The sequence below is a fragment of the Cyanistes caeruleus genome, chromosome 18 (genome assembly GCF_971803275.1).
Source record: "Cyanistes caeruleus chromosome 18, bCyaCae1.hap1.1, whole genome shotgun sequence".
NCBI lineage: Eukaryota > Metazoa > Chordata > Aves > Passeriformes > Paridae > Cyanistes > Cyanistes caeruleus.
In genome coordinates, this window is record NC_141718.1 from 7,959,600 (window position 1) to 7,987,512 (window position 27,913).

At 40.7% G+C, this 27,913-nt stretch overlaps 1 protein-coding gene across 8 annotated transcripts; it reads right to left on the bottom strand.

Annotated features, from left to right (window-relative positions):
- Positions 1–26,180, bottom strand: PPM1F (protein phosphatase, Mg2+/Mn2+ dependent 1F). Of its 8 annotated transcripts, none has more exons than XR_015277803.1 (8): positions 25,863–26,141; positions 16,232–16,362; positions 12,527–12,726; positions 11,253–11,441; positions 9,976–10,119; positions 8,983–9,076; positions 7,401–7,892; positions 1–1,097 (listed from the first exon to the last, which is right to left on the bottom strand). XR_015277803.1 is itself a non-coding variant. In XM_086856314.1 (8 exons), the coding sequence occupies exons 1-7, from the start codon at positions 26,036–26,038 to the stop codon at positions 7,516–7,518; spliced, it is 1,311 nt and encodes a 436-aa protein (XP_086712440.1). In that variant the 5' UTR covers positions 26,039–26,180; the 3' UTR covers positions 1–1,097; positions 7,502–7,515. The 8 variants fall into 8 exon arrangements, 6 of the variants coding, with proteins under 6 accessions (XP_086712440.1, XP_086712438.1, XP_086712442.1 ...); XR_015277802.1 differs by having other exon boundaries at positions 16,232–16,365; positions 25,863–26,065; XM_086856314.1 differs by having other exon boundaries at positions 7,502–7,892; positions 25,863–26,180.
- Between the last annotated feature and the right edge of the window lie 1,733 nt (positions 26,181–27,913).

Here is a 27,913-nt window from a genome sequence, read left to right on the forward strand (position 1 = left end):
TTTCAAATCACTATACTTTATTAATACTTCAGAACCATTGGATCCTACAGTGGCAAGTTCTTATCCCCACCTGTTTCCAATCACTGTTTTGAAACATCTTCTTGCAATATGCAAATAGATACATGAGGCATTGTGTGAATACAAAAGTGACAGTACAAAAAATTCCCAGCAATTAAACCTCATGCAATACATACATATAGAAAAAATATGGTAACGTAGCATAATACACACAAGCACTATTAGAACAATCCATGTAAATGAATGTACAATATGCATAGCATTTAATGATCAATGACAACAGGTTTTTGACTTGTGCATAAAACCAGTCAGCTTAAATAAGAGTTTTAAGAGACTAGATAACTGGTTAAGCCACAGCTTATAAAACCTGCTGTACTGCAGCTTTTCTGCTCAGGGTCACAAGTGCAGACAGCATACAAAATAAATAAGGACTATGATTCTACAAAACTTGGCTAAGAGCTCCTATTTCAAAGTCACTGGCCCTCTTACTTTCATTCAAGGTTCATCAGCCAACACAGTGGCAAGAAATGTGCCTAAAGAAACAGCTCTGCTCTTGTACTATTTTAATACTGATAAGAAGATATATTTTTAAGTCAGCAGGAGTAGTTACAGAGGTCTCACCACTCCTCAAGCACAGGCTGGCATTACAGTACAGGGCAGACCCTGAAGAATGGCACTGACTGAGAGGTTGCTGAGTCTCAGGCTCGTGCTGCTGCTCCTATCCTGACTGCTCAGCCAACTGGGGCAGGAGAGAGAGCTGGGGAGGGGAAGGAAGGCAGAAAGTTTTCCCCCCACTCTCAACAGTGCAAATGTTTGAAAACACAAACAATCTGCAGAAATAAGGAAGGACAGAGACAAGAACGTTTCTGAAGTCCGGTAATCAGGGTGAGAGCTATTGTTACCTGAAATAAGCTTAAGTGTTCCTATGGAGTACAATACAAATAACAGGATTTTCTTCTTACATATCCAGTACTGGTCCATGCCAAAGCAATAGTTATTGTAGTCTCTTATCTTCCTAGCTGACATGGTTCTTTTCACACTCTTGGTGTTGCAGGCCTCCAAAGATCAGACCAAATTCACTATGGACACAGATGAAGTGAAAATTACAAAGTGGTAACTAAACTAACTTAACAGCCAACAGATTTTATAGCATAAAAAGCAGCATTTTAGGGAGGGAGAGGGCGACAATGTAAAAGGACATAAGATAAAGAAAATTGGGAAGAAAACAGAGAGGACACAGAGCAAAACTGACTTTCAGAAGAAGTTAAAAGTAAAGTCATTAAGTTAAAGGAACTTAGAGTTAAAAACTTTATACTGGCCTTTTTTATTGTCAGTATAAAGCTTTGACCCCAAATAAAACAAATATCTTGCTATTATTAAATACACCGAAGGAAAAAAAAGTGCAAAAAACAGACAAAGAAAGCAGCATTAATCATGCAATATTCAGCTGAATGCCTTTTCACAGAGTTATAAAGGGCACCACAAAAAAAAGAAGTATTTTTATTGCCCTGAGAAGGTCCCCATAGGATCACCCTGGTTTCCTACCTATTATATCTTTAGCCTTGGACACCCAGAAAGAACCATCATTGCTTAAGTAAAAGGATAAATAGTTCCTGGCAGGAATGATGGTCACACATTTCAGCTCTATTTGCCAAAGCAACAAACCTTTTACCTGCCTAATGTATGGCCTCAAAAAGGATAAATAACTTCAAGGAGTGATCCACTGGATCAGGAAGGACCAATGACATTCCTGTGCATGGAAATCCAGAACCATTTAATCAGTAATAGCTTCAGTATTTGATACATTAATATCTCCTGGAAATTAGTAATCAGGTTTAATAGTTGAAAGAAAATTCCATAATCAGAATCTAGCTAGTCACAAAGCCCAGATATATTTAACTTTCTAAGGAGCTGAACGTATCTTGTCTCTTCCACTAAAGAGCACATAATAAGACATAAAACTAACTGAGAGGAGTTTGTTATCAAAATAAAACAGACATTACAAAACAGCCAAATTAATTTGCTTGAAACAGTGGTTTTCAGCCGACAGCGCACTGCCAACTCTTCTAGGCTGCTTTTTTTTTATTCCATTGTTTGCATTCCAAGAAGCTTGAAAACATTTCTTTTCCTATTGATTTTATCCTCCTCTGCTTAACAAAAGCTGCATCTTGCTAAATTTTCGATGTGGCCAGCACAGCTGTCCCTTGTTTATTTTTGTGTGCACCAGCAGCAGCATGCACAGCTTGGAACACACATTAAACCAGGGACACTGATACGCTTGTGAGTGTTCAGGTCTGATGGGTCACACCAAAACAAAGGTTTAAGTGATTCTCTGGAAGATTTTGGTTTCTGTTCCATGCAGAGATAAGGTTATCTGTCACAAAAACCTACCAGCTCATTTTAAGGCATTATTTTAACAAGTGTCTATGACACATGTTCAGAGGAACAGTCTCTCCTTCAATTCTCCATTTGTTTACTTCTCAGCTGACATGACTTACGTAAGTAAAAATAGCTTTAAATTAAATAAAATCCAAGAAATATATTAAGCCCAACCAAAATACATACAGAAAGCACGTCTGGCTTAGCTCTTAAGGGCTGTCAATGCTGCAAAACAAATATTCCATAGGGCTGGCTGGTTGTTTGGCTACATTTAGTAATGAAGAGAGGACCAGCCTCTCGGTTTTGGTGCTGTTTGAAAGGTTATGATGAGCTTGGCAGAAATCTCCCTGGTCTCCAGCACTACTTAAATGCAACCAGACCTGCTATAAATTTGTGTTTAGGGAGAGTACATAACTTCATGCAGATTGGGAAGTTCTGCATTCATTTGAAATTTCATTTTTCTCCTTCTTCAATCCTTCCTGGGTAGAGTTTTGTTCATCAGAAGGGTTTGCTCCTCAAAAAGGGGGAATGGACTTTTTTACTAGTAGGAAATGGAAATTTTTTCCTAGTAGGAATCTGTCTGAAGGCACAGACCCAATTGCAAAAGGGACAGTAATAGAACTAAGCAGGAAAATTTAATTCAGGCTTAACCAGAGTTAAATTATACATGAATCATCTGCAATCTGCTCTGTTGTGGCTAACATCCCCCCACCTTCTCCCTAAAGCATTTCCTTGATACTTCAACACTATAAGAGTAAAAAGAGACAATGACTGGTGCTGCACATTCAGTACCTGCATCCACAGGAATACAAATAATTTAACCAACAGAGGCAAACTTGCACTAAGAATAGAGCTGGAATATTAACTTTGACTTTTTTGTCTATGCCCTTTATAGATTAAGGGTATTTGCTGCTCATCTTTTCTGCAATGCCATTCACAAATAACATTTACAAAAGTTCTTAGCCACTTGTTTTAGAAATATCTTTTTTAGGTTAGTTTTTCAAGTATTTAGGTTAATTTTACGTGGGGGTTTTTTGTTTGTTGTTTTTTTTTTTTTTGTCTGGGAGGGAAGCTTCAACCCCAAAGAAGTGATCTAAGCTATCAACTGAACATAGGTTTTTCAGTGCAATCAGCCAAATTATCTCCAGGATGCAGAAAGCAAGAGAAGCACTTTTCCCAACATGTAACAAAAAAGTGGAAATTTTAGTGGCTCCTCATGACAGAAGGTTAATGACACTGGAAATGCTTTGTAAAAGAGCAGTATTGCATCTGACTTTGAATTAAGTGTCTATTGAATGCTATTAAAGTCATCACTGTGATTAACACTACTCTGCTGCCAGCACTGTTGTAACCACTTGGTGCCCAATTACTCATCCTGCAGGGCTCAACCATCCCCTCCACTCATTAACACACTCCACAGTTACTCACAGCAGCACTTGCACAGTGACCAGGAACTGCAGAGGCTGGGTGCTCCCTCTTAGCACCACTTTACATGGGAGGATGTTTGGAAAAACCCATTTAGGAGCATTAGCTACCAAGATAGCATTGAGGGGTCACAGTAAATCACCTTGGACACTTTCAGGGCTATTTCTTCTTTGGCTCTTTGAAGACAGAGTTACCACAGCTGAGCTCTGCCTTTTTAATGGGTGTGTTTCTAACTCTTTCAAGCACTGGTATTTCACTCTAAAGAACTGACATTTGTAGCTCTATTTTCCAGCCCACTTCCTTTTTAAAATAGGCATTAATAATACTTAAATGCATTCCTGTCTCTCTCTTTCACTCCTCCATCACTCAGAGGGTGGATTTTACTTAATCTCCCTCTGTTCTAAATTTTTTTTCCATGTTTCTATCATCTGTATTCTTAGGAAAAAAAAGCCAAAATGAACCCCCCCAACAAATGTTATTTGTAAAATTTTAATCTTGTCTCTGTCATACCCAGAATATTCACTGTCATAGGTGTGTGGCTTGGAAGGAGAAGATGGGGAAAGGAAGGGAAGGTAGAAGCATGAATAAGCAAAAAAGGTGTTGGATACCCACTAAGCAGAACAACTGAAGCTAGTTTCCAGTCAAAGAACAAAAGAATTTAAGTGTGCTCTATTTTAAAAATTCAGGCTCCTTTAAAAAACGATTTTTCTTCTGCTGAGTGCTAAAATGCAGCAGCAGACATTCATTCGGAGTCTAGTAAGGCACGAAAATTATTCAACATTTGTCTTGAATACTTCAGTTAATTTCTACAGCTTCCCCCCAAACCGTATTTGGGATTTTCCTGCAAATGACACATTAGGAATTACTTATTCTAGCAATGGGATACAAACTGCCTTTTTTGACCCATTACAATTTCTGTTGACCTGACCAGACTTTTCAAAGGTAGTAAGAAGTCTGAAATTGAGAGAAATACTTTTAATCCACATTGTAATCTGAGTTCTCAAAGACTGTTCCTATCCATTTACATCTCAAAGAAATGAAGCACTATGTCAGTCAGAATGAATGCAAATGTAAAGGAACTGCTTTTAAGAATGCAGAATTTCTTCCCTAGAGCATTGCTTGAGAATTAGATTTTATGATTGCCACAGACAGCTTTCTAAAGGCCCATTCCACTTAGCTCTCATAAAACAGAAATTATCAAATCTGAAACAAAAAAGGATATTCTCACATAGATTCAAGCAACCATCAAAAGAATTAAGACTTTCTTTCCTCTGTAATGCAAATCTGCCCAGAAAGGGTTGAAAAAAAAAAAAACATTACAAAGAGTTTGGCTTGTTCAGTCCCCTTCACCTTTAAGGAAATTTGACAAATTTCAGAAACTAAACCATATCATGAATTTACCAACATTTCATATCTTCCTTCATAAATACAATAATTTTTCCTTCTCCTGATAACCCTCAGATAACAATGAAATCAAACAATTCTGCATGATTCTTACTATATTAATAATAGAACTATTTCCAAGACACCAAGAGACACTAGTGGTCATCAGGATTTAGCATACAATTGAGTATCTGGCTAGAAGTCAAAGAGAGAGGAGTTGATAAATCCAAGGGGATTACTGAACAAGTCTAAGGGCTTCCTTAACTGAAGAAGGTTCACTACAAACACTGATGCCCACCCCACCAGGCTGCCATAAGGGAAATCCTTCCCCATATATTTTAAGACAGAAAAGCTGCTGTGGCAAAACAAGGCAGTCACTGTCTGAGCTGCTGTGAGAGAGGTCACTGAGGAGTTCCTACGTTAAAAACTGTAGGATCATTCACAGGAATTCCAGCAAAAGCCTTGGGTCACTGCATCATCCCACAAAGGATCCAGAGACTATGGACATAGTGCTGCTCTGTTCTTCCTCTGAGCCATTCCAGCTCTTCTACCTAAACTTCCTTCCCAAGCAACATTAATGCTCACCATATTTTAATCAACAGGACTGACATATTGCAATGACATGTGCTTCTAAATGTGGCATACAATCTTGCTGCCAGATGCAAAGCACTTTTTGTTTAGACACTGAAATTAATAACAAATTTACCATTGAGCCTTCAGATCTTGTTGATTCCTGCTAGCCAGGCAAGACAAAACACAACCACAGGCTCTAGCACATCATGAATAGAGCTGTTGTGTAACACCCTTACATATTCATTACAATTCTTTCATCCTCTGAGCTTTGCAGTTCCTTAGAAAGTTATTCAGACCCAAGAGGTTCATGAAGTGTGCCAAATTAACCTTCAATTAATAAAGAATTGTGACTAAACTGTTTCTAGTTTGTGTTACTAAATTTTCTTGTGAAGGCCAAAAGTTACTTTTTAAATGAAATAATTACTCAGATTGTTATTATATGATTAAATCTCTAGAGCTTTCTGCACAGGGCAGGGAGAAAGTCAAGCGAAGCTTTTACTATAAACCACAAGATTTGGCAACAATGAAAGATGTTTTCTTGAAACCTAGTTACCACTAAAATAATTCACAAACTGAAACATTTAAGTACATCAATGAAAACAAAAAGTCACATTTTAAAAATTAGGAACTGGCTCACCAGATTATGATAAGCAGCCAGCAATCCTTGGGTGAAATATTTAAGGCACTTGAGGGTAGTCAGTTTTTGTACACCAGATAATAAAGACAGAGCCACTTGAAAATTCCAGTTTAAATAAAAACCACAACAAAATAAAGTAACACTGCAAAACATTCCTCCAAATGTGAAGTTCAGAAAATTAACAAATAAACACGATAAAAATAAATTTCTCATCTGCTGTAGTACACAAAATAGTGGCAGGAAGAGCACATTTACCTGCTTGAGCACACAAACTGTAAACATCTCTCTCAAATACCACAAGAGGGGGTCTTTTCAGGTTGCCAAATAGCCAATGAGCATGTTTGTTAGGGAGACATAATCCAGTGCAGTTAAATATCAGATTCCAGTTTATAAACCAGAGCATCCCAGAAAGCAGCTGATTTCTATCATTTTCCCTGGGATATTTCTAGCTAGTTTTTCTGCTTTTCTGGAGATCCAGTTTTATTTTCTCCTCTCCATATACACAAATGTTAACTGTTTCTATTTGAATAAAGAGGCCACATCATTCTTGTAGTATCTTTGGTACAAACCAAAAGCACCTTACACAGCACACTGGTGTCACCCAGTCCCTGCACCCCAAGCCTGTTCCTACAGAACACACACAGGAAGAAGCTTTTCTTGGTGGGGACAGCTTCTCCCCTCCACCTTCCAAAGTAACATCACAGTTAAGTACAACATACAGTGCTCTTTCTAAGCACTAATTCAAATTTTCACTCAGAATTCATGAAATGCGTATTTTCATCCATTAGCTTATACCTATATTATAGTTTCTTACCACTTCCAGGACAGAGGGATATGACCAACAGCCCTGGGACACACTTTAGTGTCTGCTCCCAGAGAAGAAATAGCTGTACAAATCTTCACATCTGCTCAGCGTTTTTTGAGGGGAGGGGGGAAAAAAAGGAGAAGGAAAAGACAAATGGGGACTCAGTAAAAGGGATCTTGCCTTTCTGTTCCACATTTGTCCATTTGTCTTTTTTCCTGATACATTTTGCCCTCTGTATTAGAGACTTCTTCAGTGGAAAGCAGTTCCTTACATGAACTTACTTGAACATTCTGGACTAAACAGATTCTGTCACTGCCTCGCAGCTGAGGAAGTTAAAGGGTGAGCTCTGAGCATCACCATCAACCCTAGGGCTCTTAGAGTCTCTGAGACAATCTGCCAGGATGTCCTGAGGATCCCTCAAGAACACCACCAGAACAGTGATGTTGTCACTGGATCCATTTTCCTTGGCAGCAGCCACCAGTCTCTCTGCTGCTTTGAGCCCCACACCTTTAGTCTGCATCAAATGATCCAGGACCAAGTCTACAACTTCGTGGGGCTTGATGGCATCAAAGAATCCATCGCAGGCAAGGAGCAGGTAATCTTCTGAGCCAGTCAGCTCGAAGGAATCTCCATCTGCATCACCAGAGACATAGGGCTTCTGGCAGATGTCACCTGAGACAAACAAGCAAAGCAAAGGCTTTTTTACTTTAGATGTATACAGGTACTTCTTTACACACCAATTGCTTTTACCATCCTCATGGACAGCCAGATTATGTTCCAGAAGTACCTGATGCAGGACAAGAGTAGACAAAAACCATGGAATAAGCATGGAAGCCTTTTGTTTCTTTAAGGATGCTTGGAACCTACCTAAATCCAGTGGGTTTCTAAGGAGTTACTTTAATTTACGCTCCCCTAATTTTGCAGGGAAAATAAGGAATTTATTCCCAAGTTTTTTCTCTCAGAAATACATTTGTGCAAGGAGATAGTCAGGCCTTCATTTTGCAGATGTGCCTTCTGTACATCCTTCAGAATACCATGAAAATGTGATTTTTCTCACCTATCCAGATGTACATCACAATGCCCAAAGAATCTGGTCACTGTGTTTAGTGTATCAGTTTTGTATGGACATACTTACCAAACATGGGTTATTACTGATCCAAACAGCATTATACAAATTCCATACTAATCTGCTCCCATTCATACATTTACCTATTGTATTGCCCAGCGTTTTTTCCTCTTTTTGCCCAAATTGGCAATTAGCAAAGTAAGCTTGTTTAATAAGATTGTGAGAATACTACAATTAAAATGCCCTGAACTGCTGGCTATTGAAGGAGAATGCAGTGATTTGACTTAAGCAGAAAGATTCACAGCCAGGAGAAAGATACATTCATATTAAAGTGGACAAAATTCCCTCACAATTCAGATATTTGAGCACATAAAAAGGCTAGACAAACATTTACTTCCTCCACTTTTACAAATTAAATCTGCATATTTGTTTACAGTAGTTTAGGCATTAGTTGTAGAAAAAAAACCAGGACTATCATGGCTAGTATGTAAAATAAAACAATATTTGATGCTCATGGTAAAACCAATATATTTATGTAGCTGCAAGCCATGTAAGTCCCTGCCTTATGGCAAAGGCAGCAAGTCGTTTACTATTTGTTTGATGCTGAACAAGACACCATTTACAGTAAACAGTCTCAGGTGGTGTGTTTCAATCAATTTTAATCCAAAGTTTACTGATTCTGATGGTTTATCTCACCAATTGCTCTGGAAACAGCCAAGGTACCATTAACCCTCCAGCAGTCCATGTAGGTTACACAGCCACCCAGAGTCTCAATCCTTGCTCTCTCATCCTGAAAAAAAAGTGGAATACATTTTGTTTGCTGCTCCAGCTTCTGTATTTCTACAATGAATATAGCAAACACACATATCAGAATCTAGCATGGAAATGTACACACAGGATTACTGGAAACAAGCCACTACTTTCCATCCCTGCTATGGCTTGTCCAGAAAAAGGCAGAATTCTCAAGTTTTTGTATCATCATATGCTTTCCCATATGGATGAGTAAATTTTCCTGCCACTTCTTCCCATTCCATACAGCAATTGGGTGAATGTTCAGAATGAAATACATGATAACTAAGCTAAGTAACAATGGTCTTTGCATTGATACTCCTTTAATGACTCAGTTATTACAAATATTTATGCAATGAAGGCAAAGGGTCATGCAATGCCAGCTAAACTTGCAAAGTCCCCATCCAATTTCATGGAATAAAATATCTGGCTATTTAAAATAGATAGGAAATGCAATGTACTTTAAGCCAGTTAGGCCAGTAGATTAGCATTAGCTTTTCAATGACAGTACTGCATATAATGAAAGATTTGCATTATGGTAACATTTTAAATTGCTATTAATCTGAAATTATTAAGATGTTTTGTAAAAGGCAGATTTAAATTCACACACAAAAATCCTGTGAAAGTCTTAAATTACTGCAAATTTTGAATAGTCTGAGCAGGAAATGAAGTCAGGACTATCAGTACCATTCATTAGTACTTCCAAGTAGGTAAGGCGCAGGGATCACCTTGTCAAGACACAGGAGTGGATGTAAAACAAGAAATTGTTAATTCTATGCATCTTAACATACATACATAATAATGTAAAGTACCAAACACTTTAAAAGGCTTGACTCCAAAAAGTTTCAAGAGAGAATCTGACTTCACACTCTTAAGAGGAAAAAAACAAGTCAGACTTACTTCTCTTTCTGGTTTGTGAGGTTCCATTAATGTCACAGCTTTCCCTTGCTGCACCAGCATCACCTGAGAGTCCCCCAGCCATGCTATGTGTAGTTTGTTCCCTACAATCAATGCAGACACACCTGTTGTGCCACTCCGCAGCTTCTACAGAAGGAAAACAGGTGTGTCAGGTGAATACTCAATGAACCCTACTAGGATATATGGCAATATTGAAAACTTAGGTTTAATCATATTAAATGCAGTAGATTAGACCTGCTAATCCTAAATCACATACTTGAAAAAAGGTACAAGATAGAAGAGAGACTTGAAATAAACTATTTATGAACATATTTTCTAATATGCAGATGATTAATACTGTCTCTTATATTCCTCCTTCTCTTGCTATTAATTCCAAAACTGATCTAGAAGACTAAAAGCTCTGTTGTTTAAAACAAAGACATGCAGAAAAGCAGGAGGATCTGGATTTCAGTAGAATGAACATTTCACAAACAAACACGTCCCTCCAATCCCTTTCACATTCTCTACCACTAGCATCTACAGATCTCTTGCTTCACACAGATCTCCTTACCCTTGGGTATTTAAATGAGAATGTCAACAAAGGAAAAACATCTAACTGTGCTAGATTCCCTGTGAAGATTAGTGAGAGTCAGATCTTATGAAATGCTGGTCCCTCTTTCATACCTCATTGACAGAAATGAAGACATTGACAACTAGTACTCCCACAGTACTGGTATAGTAAGAGTTTTCAAACAGTGTAATGTAGATTTGAAGAAAGAATGTACATCGTAGCAACTTAATACAAGGTTTAATCAATAGGTTTAATGAACTGAGGAGTCTGATTTAAATCCAAGAGCACATTTTTCACCTATAATCACCAGTGACACTAATGGTGGGACAAGAAAGAGGAAGATAGCAACCATATTATCAGGAAGAAAGAAATCTCTTTTCCAGGTCAGAGGTAGGACAACAGAACATCTAGAGGCTGCCTGGTTTAGACAAGGAGGCACCAGTAATTAAATATATTCTCTCAAATAACTGATATATCAGAATCATTTAAATCACTTTAGCATTTCTTTTCAATTACTCATCTTGCACTCCCAACCACTCGTTTTCCTCAAAATAATTTGATCAAACAAAACCTTCATATGTAGCATAATTTCATAAAGAAGCCAGTGATTCAAATAAACTGTACTGTCAAAGTTTTCTGAATAATACCACATTGTCCAACAGTTCTCAGTGTTATTTAAATACAATGGAATTAATCTCTACCCACTCACCTCTCTTTTGGCTTTGAAAAGAAACATTTCATCTGTCTTCTGGAAAGAGCATTTCAAGGCCTCAGCTGGATTCTTAACAATCTCTTCATGTAACCCAACGTTGACATGTAAGTGGGTTGCTGAGTAATTGGCAGCATCCACTCCACCATGGCCATCAAACACCGCAAAGTAAGCACGATCAACGTCATCCTTTTGCAGGGAGTGAGGGAGAGGAAGACATTCATGTTCAAAACCAAAATAGCTCACAGACTGGTACCAACAAGTAAAGTTTTTTTTTATTCTGGGCTTTCTTCCATACAAATGGCAATTAAAGTCCATTTACACATGTACAAAATGGATAAAGTGGGTACTTGGCAGGCCAATTACTTTTCTTTGTTTGCTGTTAGTCACTTAATGTCCTTCAAAATAACCTGGCATTGAAGCAGCAGACTGCTGGTTACATAGCCCTCCAGCAGTTTCATGAATTGGCACTTGTACAAATGCTGTTCTCCATATCATAGAATGGTTTGGGTTGGAAGGGACCTACAAGACCATCTAATTCCAGCCCCGCTGCCATGGGACAGACACCTTCCACTGACCAGGTTACTCCAAGCCTCTCTTGTAGCCCCTTTAAGCACTGGAAGTTGCTATAAGGTGTCCCCAGAGCCTTCCCTTCTCCAGGCTAAACAACCCCTGCTCTCTGTCTTCACAGCAGAGGTGCTGCAGCACTCTCACTATCTTTGTGGCCTCCTCTGGACTCAGTCCAGCAGGTCCATCTCATTTTTACATAGTGGGTTCCAGAGCTGGACACAGCTCTGTGGGTGAAATCTCATCAGAACAGAGTAGAGCAGCAGGTTTCCCTTCCTCAGCCTGCCGCCCTCACTGCTTTTGATTCAGCCCAGGACATGTTTGGCTTTCTGGGCTGCAGACACATAGCACTGAGTCATATTGAGCTTCTTATCAACGAGCACCCCCAAGTCCTGCTCCTCAGGGCTGCTCTCAATCCACATATAAGTTGTGTCAGTCACAAGAACATTTTAACTCCAGCAACATAACACTAGGTGAGCTTTCTATCTTCCCATCTCCTAACTTATGACATAAATCCCAGAGTCACAAGATCCTCCCTGCATCACTTCTTTATCAGGGCAGTAGTTGGCCCCCAGCAATCTGAGTCACTTAGTCCTTGCTCCAGTGCACATACAATAAATGATCAGATTGTCCATCACCAGGGCCCTGCGCTTACAGCAATATTGCAAAGCTGCCCAGCCAGCTTCCCCTGTTGTGTCCAGACTCACCGAGAGACCGAAGAGCTGGTTGAACTCCGGGAGCAGGACGTGGCGATCCTCCATCTTGCGCCGCGTGTTGCGGATGGCGTGGATGGACACCAGCAGGAAGCGTGTCAGGGGCCTCAGCGGTGGCAACTGCTTCTGCCACTCGGAGCACACGTCCCGCAGCTTGTTAAAAAAGCAGCGCTGCAGCGACTCCCCATCCAGCACTGACAGCACAGAGACAAAACAGTAAGTGCTGTGTCCCACTATGACCCCATCTTTTGGCCTGTCTTTCCTTCAAGTTTCTTTCCCTACAGCTACGTACACGCTGCCAGCACCCTGCCTTTACAGGCTCTGCAAGAATTAAAATGAGGTCCTGAGAATAATGTGGAGAGAAAGTTGCAATGGAAAAACAGTGTAACTTTAAGGATAATAGGAACTTCTTTACTTGCTAGTTCTTCAAAGTAGAGGTTTGTCAAGTAGGTGATTACATTACAAGAATCCTAACAAAGACCCCCAAAAATCAGACACAAATATTATTAAGTAAAATTAGTAAGATATGGTGGTAGGAGTTCATACATACTGAAAAAGAAAAGGGAATCATCAAATGGGCAGAAAAACCTTCAAGATGAGTTTGCTGTTGCCTTGGACACAAGGGATGAAAAAGCACTGGCCTGGCTTTGGGTCAGGTTATGTCCTACTGAACCACTTCCACTGAAACAGCAAGGAAGTCTGAAAATGTTTGCTGAGGTCAATAGCTCGACTCATACTTGAGCTGAGCAAATTAGAATTTTAAGCTGTTATCTTTACCTTTTTGAATACTCGTGATTGTAGGAGCTGCAGGGACAGAACACTTCCACTACTCTCCAGCTTTGTCATTACAGAGCAGAACTGTAAACAACTATTGGGCACAGTGTGAAAAGCTCCAGCTAGACACTCAAATCCTTTTCTGGATAGATCCCAAAGATCAATTAACCCAAACTTGTTCATCAGACTGAATGGCTTGGTGCTTGGCATTGTGTCTAGATTTGCAACACAGTATCCCTCTAAACAGGTAACAATATAAAATTTTGTTATTTGAATAGGAAACCTGCCTCAATGCTAAATCAACTAACTTCAAAACACACTGAAAAAAGATTTATAGAGCAAAAATAATTTGCTGGTCACTAGTGTATAATCTAAAGAACTGCAGTGCATGCACTATCTTTCCTATATCTATTTTATCCTGACTCTTGCTAATATTACTAGCATTAAAGCTGCCTCAGAATTCCTTTCTATAACTCCTGGTTCTAAAGTTGTTTTTTTTCCCCTCAGCAACAGTGGCTGGCCAGTTTCAAATGCATCTTTGGGCCTGGAGAATTGAAAGCTTAAATTTAAACACACACTTTTGATTAGCAGCCACTACATACTAACCAAAATTACTTTTAATTTGCTTAATATGTAGGTGTTAATGGACAAGCTATAAAAACCTTCAAATATTAAATCATCCCATACAAAAAATAACAAAATAGGACAGCATCTCAGACAGCCTTGCCTACAGCTGTTACTTTACAGATCTGTAAATGTCTACACTAAAACTGACTCAAAGATACATACTGCTGTTTAAATATTAAGCTTGTGAATTCTGACAAAGAGTTTAGTACCTTAACAGCAAAAATGCTTCTGCAGTGTACCACAAGCAGTGGTACTCACACGTGCACACACACCCCCACTGTTGCTTTTACATAATCACTTCTCTTTCATTCCAAGAATGCTTTTTTTGGCAGATTTATTACTGCAGTGCAGGAAGAGAGTCCATACTGTGCTGTAGCACGAGGAACAGCTTTCCTTCTAGTTGTACAGTTAAAGTGATGTAATAGCAATTACAAGATAAGGGAAAACAAGCACAGTCCAAGGGTGCAGAAAAATGAACACCTTTAAAGTAGCTGTTCCTTACTGAGATCAGGCAATGCAAGTACCTGAACAAAGAGCAGATTGCCGTCCTGTTCAATAGGGGAATGAATGGTCAGTAGAGATTTGATCTAAATGACAATGGTGACAAGAATGAACAACCAAAATAGACAGGAATATATAGAATGGAAATTAAAGATTGTTTCAACCATCAGAACAGGAAGGGCTCCAGGGCATATGTCAACAAGGAATAGTGAGAAAGAATGTGAAGTAGTTCAACATGAAACTCATCCAAGGATTTTCCAATTGTGTCTGTACTATCTTAAAAGCAGACTCCAGTCCTATCTTTATGGCCTTCAGAGTAAAACAGCAGCCTGAAAATTCTACAAATATCCCCAATATATAGTAACCAGAGACATCAGATGCTTGTGACCAAGAAAACATCCATGTCCTATCAAGTTCTTCATTACTCCTTGTTTCTAGATGTTATTTCTTTATTATTCAGATAGGATTAATTTTGGTTTGTGGCCCAAGATTTACATAAAACACAGAACTAGAGATTACAATCCTAGGCTCACAAGTGTATAGGATTCATGTCTTACATTACTGCTATAGTTCACTTCAAAGATAATTACATGGGACTCAACAAAGAGTCCGCAGCACAGACTGCAGGATGCTCTGATAACAGTTTCCAACTGCTTTGTGCAAACTGACATAATTATCCTAGGTGAGTAACAATATGCTGCCTTTGACTTTCCTGTATAGGCTACAGTGACCTGGTCACACTGAATTCATGTATTTGCCAGCTCCCCCTCAAGGCAGAGTCCTGCCTCAGGTCAGGTTAGCTGCAGTAAGTGAAGGCCACAGGCATTAAGGTGAGGGATAACAATCAGGGTGCAGCATGACTTAATTAACTGAGTTCCCCCTCCTGCCGTTTCAGACCTGGACATGAATGCTGAAAGAAGTTTCTGGGAAATGTCATATCCTGGTCATTGCACTACGCTGTTTGGGGCTCACTAAAGTGTCTTTCAAGCCATCCTAGGGAAATAGGAGGGTGAGTATTCTCTCTTACAGAACAGACTGGTTTGCCTAAGACATCTCTATTCCATTTTTATCTTCTACTCTGCCTGCATCCTGCTCCATTTAAATTCCTGGCACTGGGACTGAAGGTTTGGTGAAGTCTAATGTTAAACACTCCAGCACGTAAATGCAGTAGGACCATCTGTTACACAAGGCACAAACCCAGTACTCAGACAACAAGGTCTGTTCTCTCTCCAGTTCACTCAGGAGAAAATGCAGGCATCAGGTAAAAGATATATGCAAGGCTCCTTTTCCCTCAGCATCCCACCTTTATAGGTGAGAGTGGGAAGAAAAGAAATCCTCAATAGAGACTACTGAGCAACTTGCCGAGAGAAAGATCTAAAGTTTCAGGATGTTCAAGATGTGGAGAAGTCAGAATCTGGTTGCCAAGACAAAAGCAAGATGGTTTATATGGGTGAGTTTAAGGTGTTGGTCTGACCGTACAACAACTGTGGTTATGTCAATGTCAAAACACAGGAGTAATTAGCTAAGGTCACACCAAAAGGAAAATGACACACTCTTCCCTTCCAGAAAGCCAATCCACAGGATCAATCAGGGCTCCAAACACTGTGTTTGCATTTTGCCCACAAAACTAGCACAGCTTCCTTTCATCCCACAGATACACAGCAAAAGCAAATCAAGTTCCATTCACTGCTGCTTGCCAGGCAGTCTAACCAAATAAATCTGGGAAACATTTCAAAACACTGAAGTCTTCTGAAAGACAGCCTCTGGGAAAACCACAGTTGGAAGAAGTATACTTACAGGTGAATCTTTCCTCATCTCCTTCTCCCTCTGTTTCCACATTTTGCAGCTTAAATTCAGTCAAGTCTGTTTGGAGAACTTCATCAACTGCAGCATGGATCAATGATGCTGCAAGAAGTGGTGAAACATCTCTGCTGGTAAGAAAAGGAAGGGAAAGCAAAATAGACTGCATTAGTTTAAACTGAGCTACAACCTCACAGTGTATGGCTGGTAACCTCAGACTCAGAAATCATTACATGATAATACAAACTTCATTAGTAAACTAGTAGAGCAAACCATATGTTCAATATTTATTCACACAAATCTTTAGTAAGATCCTCAGTTAGACAACTGCTTTCTCAAGAATGTAAAGAGGAAGAAGTGCATGAATCATATTTTCAAACTGTTGCCTCACACTCCAGTCACAGATGGTACCTCTCTCTTGAGCTCTCAGATGGAAACTGCTACCTTCAATTCCAGCCTCTAAACACACACATTTTGTTTCTACTTACTACACAGCATTTCTTGTTGCAGTCAACAATCTCACCACAGACAGTAGCAAGATCTCAGCATTGTGGTAGATGCAAATCTCTAAAAATTTACTTGGAACTCTCCTTTCCCTCACAAGAAAAGTCATGCTTAGTGCTAACCTCCAGCCCTTATCATTCAGTTTATTCTGACTGGAAGTTTTCCAAAGAAACCACCCAGGTAAAAGATGCAAAGAGTTGTGACTAGGATGAGAAGAGACTCCAAGACTTATGATTTAGACAAAGCTTTTAGGTGGGCATCTAGAAGACAATGCTACATGATCTGTTCAACATCTCCTGTTCATTCAATGCTTTATTCAAGCCACATGCTTCATAAGAAGAACACACTTGCTATAATGGTTTTGAATCTGTAAACGAATAAGTCCTGTCCAAGTCCAAAAGGCAGCTACTATAAAATAATTCCTATATTCACTATAGTCTCATGGCAAGCACTAATAACTACAGTATAAAACACATGTTTCAGCCATTTTCTATGAGCACAATGAAGAATAAGCAACAACATCCATAAAAAGCCACTTTATCCATTGTTCATGGAGTGTTTGACTCCCACACGGTATCAAATTACAGAACCAAAGCAAATATCACATTTAAGGCACCTACAGCAAGTCAAGGACAAGACTTTGTTTTGCCAGGAAACATTTAGAAAGTTCTGCATAAAACTGGTTTGCTGGGGAGTATGAAATGGTGGAAGCAACTGGTCTGTGATGTTGCTCAGCAATGAGTGGCTAGTGCGTGCAGAAGGGCAGGGAGGGGAAGACTGCAGGGTTTTAGATCCCAGTGACAACAAGCTGAAATGCATTTTGCCATTGTGCTCCTGAAAGAGGGGCCTTGTCACATCCTCACAGCCGTGTATGAGTACCTCCCGTGGCAGCAAACAGAAAGCATTGTGTCAGTCAGCAGGCTCCAACACAGGCCTGCTTTATGCCACGCATTCTGTGGCAGTGACAGCCCAATTTAATGAGTTATTTCGGTACTTCAAATAGATGGCAATGTGTTAGCAGTCCTTTCAGTGCTAGCTGCAGTCATGTCACATCAAGGGAAAACAGAATGTGACTTTTTATTTCTTTTTTAAGGCTAATATGTTTAGGGGAGTCAGCTCCTTTCCTAGCTCAGTTAAAGTAACAATGCCTGCTTATAAGAACTCTGACACTGACAGACAGCCCTTTAAAAGGTCAGGCAAGAAATACACCCAAAACAGATATGGCACCCCCTGCCCTCCAAAAATCTTTCTTCCTGTTATTGTTTGCATAAGAGAAAAAGAAAGGACTACAAAAATATAAGCCCCACAAACAATGTCAGATGTGTTGTTGATACCACTGAAAGTCAGAAGCTTTAGTCAAAGCACATTTCAGCTCCAAGAATAGAGACAAGAAACAAAAAGAAAACAGCAATGCATTTAACAGCGCAGTGAGAGCCACAGCTTCAGACATCTTCAGAATTTCTCTGCTATGCTGGAGGAAAAAATCAAATCTCGCCTGGGTTCACAGCTCAGCATCAGAAGAGAGCTTAATACTTTGATTTTAAACCTTGTACATTTCTGCTTTCCAGAGTCCAGGATTGCTGAACTGGGTCCATAAAAAGCAGCTTAAACAAAAGGAAATCTACTAAATGCTATAATGCACAAGTCCTGTATAAACCTCTGCTTCCAGGATGCCTGTAAAAAAAGAAAAAAATTATGAATTATGTCACATCCTTCAACTTTTTCCAGCTGCCACCCAGTTCCTAAGAAGGAAATTCAGTGATTCCTCAGTACGGATATGCTTCATCTTTGCTTCCTAATTATTTCCTCCCCTTCCATAGTTCTTCAAATCTGTAAGAAAGTGGTTATTTATTGGGATTTTGTTATGCAGACAGCAACATCAAACAATTGATTCTGACACACTAAAAAAAGACAAAGACTAAAAAATTACCAAACCTATTTAGTTCAATTTCAGTTCCAAAGAGAACATATTTGTGATTACTTTATTAACGCTTTATTATCACATTACCGTATTGGCAAGACTGGTTTTCACTTGAGCTCAAGTAAATGGAGCTCCAAGGAATGGCATCTTTCATTCAGGTCCAGAGTTCACCAGTTCTAAGTTCACTTTCTAAATCAGAGATTTTTTAAGAGTTAACAGAATGTGTCATTAAAAAACAGCAAGGACTGCTGCTTTAGTTGTGAGCTACAAGGTCTCACTTGGCTGGAGAGTATCTGGAAACAGCCACAGTACCTATGGCAACCAGTGTAAAAGTAACCTACTGCAATTACCATTGAAGACTTCAAACATTTCCTGTAAGCAAAGAAGAATGTCATTTATTGTTAAAATCTTCCTTTCAAAGAAGCCCAAGAAACCCCGGTGATGAGCTGAACCAAGCATAATTTAATCTCCATGAAACAGAAGGAACACTGTAGTTGTTTCCTAAGTGGAAAACCAACTGTATTGGGAAGAAGAGGAAAGCTGGTGGGGTGTGTCCCATGCACAGGATGCTACTTCAAGAGAATCTTAGAAGAAACATGTTAGCCCCATCTCTCTGACATACATCACTAAACACTCAGCCTCAGCACACACAGGCTAGTAGTAAACAGACCATGAATTTCTTTGCTGCAGGCTATTTCTTTGCTAACAAAGGGTATGTTTTGACCACAATTAAAAATATTTCAAGAGAATTAAAGCATGTCGTAACAGTGCAGATGAGGCATCATAGCTTCACCAGCAGCTGAAGTCAGATCAACAGTGGCTGGAACATGGAGCTCGTATCATCCAGCAACTCACAGTAAAATACAAGACTCGTTTCAAGAACCTGAGTATAGCTAAAAGAGGCAAGTTAAAGCAATACCTATACTAATAAGATGACACTTAAATTTATTTGCCACCCTCCTCCTTGAAAGATTCTGGACTACTGGGCACACACAGTACTGGTGAAAGGAGCTATGCAAAGTTCCTGCTGATACACATACCTCTGGGCCAAAATAAAGTTACACACAGAAGTAAAATGCAATTATGATATTTTGCATACTTTAGATTTGGCATAAGTTACAGAACAGAACTTACTTCTCTTGCTCACCTTGTTTCTCTTTTGCAATACAATTTAGTTATCTATTTTATTTAATTTCAAAAGACCAACTGTCACACTACCACAGTGGTGTCCAGCTACAGTGTAATCATGTACATAAGGACAATCATAAGACTGTTACTGATCCTTTTAGTACCAGTCTTCAGAAAGAAAACACCCAAAATATATACATGCTCTTTTGTAAGCAGAAACACAGTAAGATAACTTCTGACTCGTTTTTATTTCGGTCATTAAATGCCCAGTACACTTGCAGCAAGTGTTGCAAACAAGTCACCAGCTCAAAGATGTTCCCACCTCTTTTCCTCCTCCCTTATTTTATTAAAAGGTATATTCAGAAGTCTTGAGCAAACAGGTTTTTTGGTATGGGAGAAGCAGCCAGAGCATCAAAGGTCAGGCCACCACACCTTGGCCAGAGCCTCAGCTAAAACTAAACTTTTTACAAAAGCTTGAAAACAGGTGACAGATTCCTGCAGTGCTCCCTGCCCAGCTTACAGTGGCTTTGAGGACACAGAGTAATACAGCAGATTTTTGGGCAGACCCCAAAAAGCTTCTCTTTAGCACTGGGAGCAGAGGAATGAGTTCTGTGGCACCTTGGAGGGTGGCACACAGCCTCTCTAGGACACAGCAAATACCCCATGTTTACACAAAGACTTTTGCATTTTTATTTACCTGTTTCACAAGCAAAAGAATTCATATTCCCCCCACCACAAATGCACACATTGTCCCACAGTACTATCAGAAAATCTGTCTGTATAAAATAAAGCACAAGAGATTACAACGGTCCTGGCCAAATATTGATCACTCATCTTTCAGATTTTTAAAAAAAGTGACATGATTTTGTTTCTAGACATTATTACCAAAGTCATGGCAAGAAGGCAGCAGTGGTACTGCAGGCCAGAGCACCAGTGTATAATCCTCTTTTCCTTTCAGAGTGTGCATACACACACATGTTGGGGAGAAAGAAGTGCTATATCTGAAAGCACAAGCTCTAGCACAAGGCAGCTGCAGCTGACTTATGTCCAAGGGAAGATGTGCCCCTATTTACTCCATGGGTTCTGTAACAGCCAAAGATCACACAGAGCACAGCTCTGCCACTGCCAGCTCAGGGTGTGTTTCTAGCATGTTACAGCTCTATCAGCAGTGGGTTTAGTGCAGATCTGCAAATGCCAGCAGTTCTCCAGCAAATGAAAGATCCTCTCACACTGCCAAAATAATAGCAGGTCACAAGTTTCCTCATAAACAAAAGCTGCTTGTATTCAGTATTTTCCCTCCAAACTGCTACTTTTATTTCCCTTTCTCTTTTTATTCTTATAATCAACTACAGAATGTTTCCACTCAAGCAGCTTTAAGCATTAGCATTTATTAGAGCACTACCCAGAGTTCCCAGGGTGATGGTGGCCAGAAAAGTACAAGTATATATCCACTAAGGAGAGAACATCTGACATTCTACAATGCACAGGAAGTTGTTTCGTGTGCTAATGACATCAGGTCATTAAAGGAGATGAGCAAGAGGGAATTCAAAACAAATACATAAACAGTGCCACACACAGAATTTCCATCTCTTATAGTTACATGAAGCAGTTTTTTCCCCAGCTTTTCTTATGAAACTACCAGAAGCAGCAGCTTTAGAATCCAGAATCCATCTGTTCAGGCCCTTCAGTCATTACTGAACAGTTTTTACACAAAATGTGCAATGAAGAGTCACCTGCTACTCCCATTTCATTCTCAGCAGGAAGAAAAACCCCACAGCAGAACAGGAGAGGCTTAATTCCACAAAAGCCACTTTTCAATTAAGCTCTAAACACACTGTTTTAAAATTGAGTATTTATCCTGAAACAACAACAGAAAGGGTGTTTCACACAGGTTATGAGTAAAATATGCAAACACGTTCCAAATCAAGGAGAACTACCCGTGCATTACATCAAATTGTTCAAATTAGGAATAAGGAAGTAAGTTTTAGGGAATTTATTAAAAGCAGAGGTCAAAGTAGAAAGTAGTTTCCACAGAGGAAGAGACTGAAGAGCATTTTAAAAAGAGATTGGGAAATCAGAAGCCAAGTAAGATTCCGTTTCCCCTCCTCATACTTAAATCACATTAAAACATCAAAATATCAGAACTGCTGAATTAACTACTCTAAAAGAAGGAATACTGGAAATAAAGACACCAGGGCCACACCTTGGTGTAAGCACTACAGTGTAAAGCACAAAGACACAAAACAGGATGCTGAGGCAACAGCACATCGCTTGGGAGGGGGCAGAACAGGAAACCCAAGTCTCTCAACTGTTATTGTAGGAAATCTCCAACAGGAAGGCTGCAGGAATTTCACATTGTTCTTTGGATATGTCACAGGATGGCCACACAAGTTTCAGCTCCTATGAAGGGGAAGATGAAATTTCTATATTTGGGGGTCTGTTCTCATTTCATACTCTGCTGCAGTGAAAGTCAGGAATATTTCAGGGTAATTTCTAAAGCTTGGGAAGTAACTAATGGCCACTTCATTCACGTTCACCTATTTTCATAGATTACCAGAACACAGCAATTACACAAAAGTGTATGTTAATTAAAATTCCGCAAATCAAGATTACTTATGCTGCTTTGATTCGTCAAAATGTTATTTATGTATTTAGCTGCAGTTAGCAGCAGGCAGTTTCATCAATTTAAATGAACTATTCAAAGTAGAAATACCTGCAAAATTTCACTAGATTAGTGATTTAGAGGCAAGGCCTGCCAGAGAGCAAAATGCTTAGCTGTTGTTCCACTATGGTAGCTGCATTTGTAGAAATTAAAATAATTCATTTTAGATTAGGACATTCAGGGATTAGCCTGATGTATCCAGCTGCTTCCATATAAAAAGATGTGTGCAGCCTTGGAGGAGCAAGCAACAGCATTCAGAAACTCCTTGTTGGACCAAACCGAAGTTACTTTTTGGCCCATTCTCTTCTCAACAGAAATCCTGATCAGTAGTGGAGGAACAACATTCCTCATTGCAAAGGCACAAAGGTTTGTGCCTCCAAGCAACTGGAAGAACAAGCTAAACATCACCATATGTTGTCTCATGAGCCAAGGATATTGCTGGGCCTTTATTGCCTATGGACCTTGATTGGTTTGGGCCCTTCTGGGCATGACCCAAACATCTGTGCATGTGTGAATTAAGTACCTGACAACACAGAAATGAAAAGCAGAACAGCAGAACTGAGTGTCAAACTTGATTCCCAATAATACTTTGATCTACAAAGAAATCCTTCATCAGTACTAATCACCATGCAAAATACATTCTGTGATGCTGGAGTGTTAGAGAAATCTCTCACTCAGGAAACAGAGATCAAGCAACAATGCCAGAAGCCAGCAAGGTACATCCAATAACTCCTTCATAGTGTTAAAACTACGTAGAATAACACAGTGATATTTGAGGGTGTGTGTTTTTCACCGAGTCACCATCCATGTGTTTGGGATGCTGCCATGACAGCATGCAGATGGCTGGATCTCAACTACAGTGGCCTCCTGCACATTAATCTGGCATCACTTCTGCATCTTCAACTTTTATACAAACATTTAAATATCTTCTGATGTCAGTCCTTGCCCTTACTCTTCCATTCTTTAAAATCTTTAACATCCTTCTCTTATTTCCTTACTATTCCCTCATCTATTTTATTGAGGATTCACATCAACAGAAAAGTTTATTTAGCCTTCAAAGCTGCACTTTGAATTGATCCACAGTAACAAACATGGTGGGGATAAAAGTAATGTTGGCAATTTCTCACACAATCAGAGACTTCAGTTTTAGTTCCTAATTACAGGGATTATAAGAGGAAGGCCTGCAATTTCAAAATGCAAGATTCCTGTCTTGGCCTTGGGCTGTATCAGTCTTTTTCTCCACATGCAAGAACTTCGCCTACCCAGCAGGAAAATGCAGCCTTTTTGCAACTGCAAGATGAGGTTTCTCTATGTTATAGGAGTCGAAAACTGAGTTAAAATTCTGCAGGGATCCCTACATTTGACACTTCAGGTATACTACATTACACTCAAACTCATGGCTTCACCCAAACACAGAGCTGCCTGCAGCCAGCCATGACAATTCATAAAAACACTTTTCTTATCTATTTTGTTTTTCAAAAATATTTTATGAAAAGAAGAATTAATAATTAGATTGCTGTACTTCAATTCTGCTTTACTTTAGCTCTCTTTCTCTTCCTTTTTTTTTTTTATTGCCAGCTCAGGACTTGGGCAGCTCCACAAGAGAGGCTGTGGAGCCAAAACTGGCTGCAGGGCAGGTATGTGAAAAATGAAGCTTCTGACACTGGCAGGCTACTCTCTGTGTAAACACCAGGCGTGACAGGTGAGGTGAAAGTATTGCAAAACCATCATTCCTCTTCTGTTTCTGCTTGTTACGGTGCCCAACAGACAACAACAGAATGTCAGCAGATGCACAGCTCAGAAATACTGATTTTTAAAGCACTGCAGTTGGAGTAACACATCCCATAATTCTACAGCCTTATACTTTCCTCTCTAAATCAATGGTAGAGAGCATCAGCCTGGCCTGTGTGGCACAGTGGGTGCCATGTGATAAATATTTGTTCAAGACTGGCATTACCCTGTTCTTTAAAGCACTCACCCAGAACCACTCTTACTCCACAGAGTTCAAAGATTCAATGCATGTGATGAATTTGCAATCTCGCTGTGGAATGCAACAGCTGTGTTTTGTTCAAGAGCAATTTATTCAAAGCACAACTAAATAATGCAATGATTATCTGGGCCTTTTTAAACTACAGAGTAAGAAATTGTATTTCTTTGGTATGGATTTCTCATCTTCAGATTTAGGCATACCGTTTAAGTGAGTATTTATGTTCATAATCATCTCTGTAATGTGTAGGAGTAACTTGATTTTTAAGGCAAACTTCCCAGATAATTTAAATATCTAAAAATCACCTATACACTTTCAATGACAACAACAAAAAATCTATTTGGTGTTCATAAATTCATCAGATGATAGTTAAAAAGGCAAGTAATTCAAATCATGTTTACTATCTATAAATTTCCTCTAATAACCAAGTAACATTCAGCATATACCAAACCAGAACCAGTCTTCTCCACACCCCAGTACCACAGCACAGTCTGATCACTACTCACGTTCTTTTAGACCATCCACAATCCCCTGTTCCTGACTCTTAAAAGCAGGTTAGCAAAGCAGATTGCGGTGGAAACTTCATAACAGCTGGAGTGCACAGGCCCTACTGATGAAGTACAGTAAGAGAGTGGAGTATCAGGAGACAAGAAATTGGTGGGAGATAACTTGTTCTTGATGAAGCACTAACTGGCCAAAAGAAGTAAGTAACATTCAAATTCTTATCAGTATTAAAGAGGAAGTCTAAACTGGTCAGGATGAAGGTTATGAGGATGCAGTCACAGGATGGCAGAAGCATCACTGAGGTGTAGATGTGTGTTCCAGCAGTGGTGTGACTATAATCCTGAAGTTTTAAGAAAACATCAGCTTGAGAAACCCACACAAGCACATCCCACTTAGGAGTGCTGGGGAGCTGAACACCCCTGGAGCTGGCTCGCTTCTTACCCCTGGCAGCCCAGCGAGGCACCTCACGGACTCCCTCCCGCCCAGACTTCCAAGCTGACCCACACAGGTGCCCTGAGGGACCTGAATTCACGCTGCTGGCACTCCACCACAGGAATCGCGCTAATTGCAGGCTTGTAACTGAATCCGTACCGAGAGTGGGAGAGAAGTATTTTTGAAAAGCACACACAAACAATACTATGAAGGCACGGGGCCGAAGGCCTATGGCCTGAATAGAAGCATGCTATTAACGGTGCCCAAAAGTAACTTAGAAAGGGGAATAATAACAAATAGGTCTCTAAACCTAAAATTCCGTGGAGACGCTGAGGGCTCTCCCCCGCCCCCGGCGGGCCCCGTGTCAGGAGGAAGCGCCTCCCGCGCCTGCACCTGCTGCGGCCCCGCTGCCAGCCCGGCCCCGCTTCCTCACAGCAGCCGCCCCCGGGGCAGCCCGGCCGGACCCCCGCCCGCCCCGCCGCCCCCTCACCTGCTGCCCAGGAGGCTCCTGGCTCGCTCGGCCAGCGCGCCCGGCACCTCGGCCCTGCTCAGGGCGCCGCTCCCCGCGGAGCTCCACGGCAGCGGCTCCCCCGGGCCCAGCGGCGCCGGGAAGTCCCTCAGGAAGGAGCTCAGGGGAGCCGCGGACGGCTCCAATTCCAGCGCCATGGCGGCGCTGCCCGGCCGGGAGGGGCGGCAGGGGCGGGGCTGGAGCTGAGGGAGCGGTGCCGGCCCCTTTAAGGGACGCTCGGGGGCGGGGCCGAGGCGGGGCCGGGGCGGGGCCGGGGCGGGCGGGGCCGCAAACAATTCCTGGAATGCGGGGAGGCAGCTCCCGGGGCCCCGCGGGGCGGCCGCGCCGCCCTCTGCCCAACGCAGCTTCTGGAGCTCCTTCCACACGCCCTCTGCCATCAGAGAAGGGCTGAAAGCAGCAGGAAGGCTGCTTTGACTCTTGACTGAGCCCTCCCCGCGCTCAGCACTTATGGAATCCTAGAATAATCTCAGTTGAAAGGGACCATCAGGATCACCCCAAAAACCTCACCATGTGCCTGACAGCATCGTCCACCCTTCTTATGGCTTCCTCTCCAGACCCTTACCCATCCTCTTGGCTCTCCTTTGGATGCTTTCTAATAGCATAATGTATTTTTTACATTGTGGTGCCCAAAACTGCACACAGTATTCATGGTGAGTTCTGACCCAGATGAATGGCTTTTCCATCCTAAAATACTTACTCTACATTAGATTATGAAGAATTACACACCCTGACAAATCGCACTGAGATACACACAAATAAGAAGGATGCAAAGAGATTTTACAAGCAAAAGTTTGTCTGCAAATAACAATGGCAAAGTAAAAGTCATGCTTGGAGGAAGAGGAAAGCACTCCTGCTCAGTTCAGAAGCCATGGAGAATGACCAATGACAGGTTTCCCACATTTCCAGGACCATCTCCAAGCATCACAGAAATCCCAGCAGCAGCCAGCTGGGCACACAGGTATGTTCAGAGCAGTTCCTGGTGTACAAACCAGGCTACAGGTAAGGGAGGACTTGAACAATTGAATCAGTACAAACACCCTGGAAGCTGTTGTAGTTTATACCAAGATCTGCGACTCTGAGGCACCACATCAACTTGATTTTTAAAACAATGTCATGGTTTTTCATGAAAAGAAGCTATTTGCTCCAGCCTGCTTTTACCTGAAAGAACTACAGAAAAAAACCCTTCTACGTATGGCTGTATCTTCTAAGCAGTATGATTAAAACATAGTTCATGTTTGAGCTGTAACTGTATAAACAAACATTTGATCAGAGGAACAAGCTTGGTGCTGTGGTATTTGGGCTGTGTTCTCTGGTTCAGTAAATGCACAGACTGTGCCAACTAAAACAGCAGAGTTGTAAGTTACCTTAGTAGGGACTTGTCTTTCCTCTCTGTTGCCAGTGCATCCCATTTCAGGTCGATCTCTTCACATTCTGTGTTGAAATACAGCAGGCTTTGCACCTCCCATCTGACAACCACTATTGCTGAAACTGTTTTGGGGCTACAGATGACACAAACTGTACTTGACCAGATGACTAGACATGCTCAGCCATGAGCACATGGAAGGAAAGGAGAGAATATTATGTATTTGTATAACTAGATTTTGCAATGTGGCACTCAGCGCTGCAGTGGTTAGATACAGCTCCACATGAAAGCATGAGGACACCCTCCTTTTGACAGCAAAATTAACCAACATTGAAATGACAATTCAGGGAACGGACAGGACAAACTGTATTTTGTCAGATATAATCTGCTGTGTAACCACAGAGGAATAAACCAGCATGGATACTCAATCTGTCTCCTAGAAGCAGGAGGAGGTCATATTTAACTGGGCCCCATTGACCATGAGACACTAACTTGTCTGCACAGGCCGTAATTTGGGAATCACTACTCAAGGCAGATATACCCCTTCACATTTATAATTTTCATTTTGTATGTCTGTTGGCATTATTCACTTAGGCAGAAGAATGACAGACTTGAAGCAGAGCTCTTGCTACTGCAGATGTAATTTAAA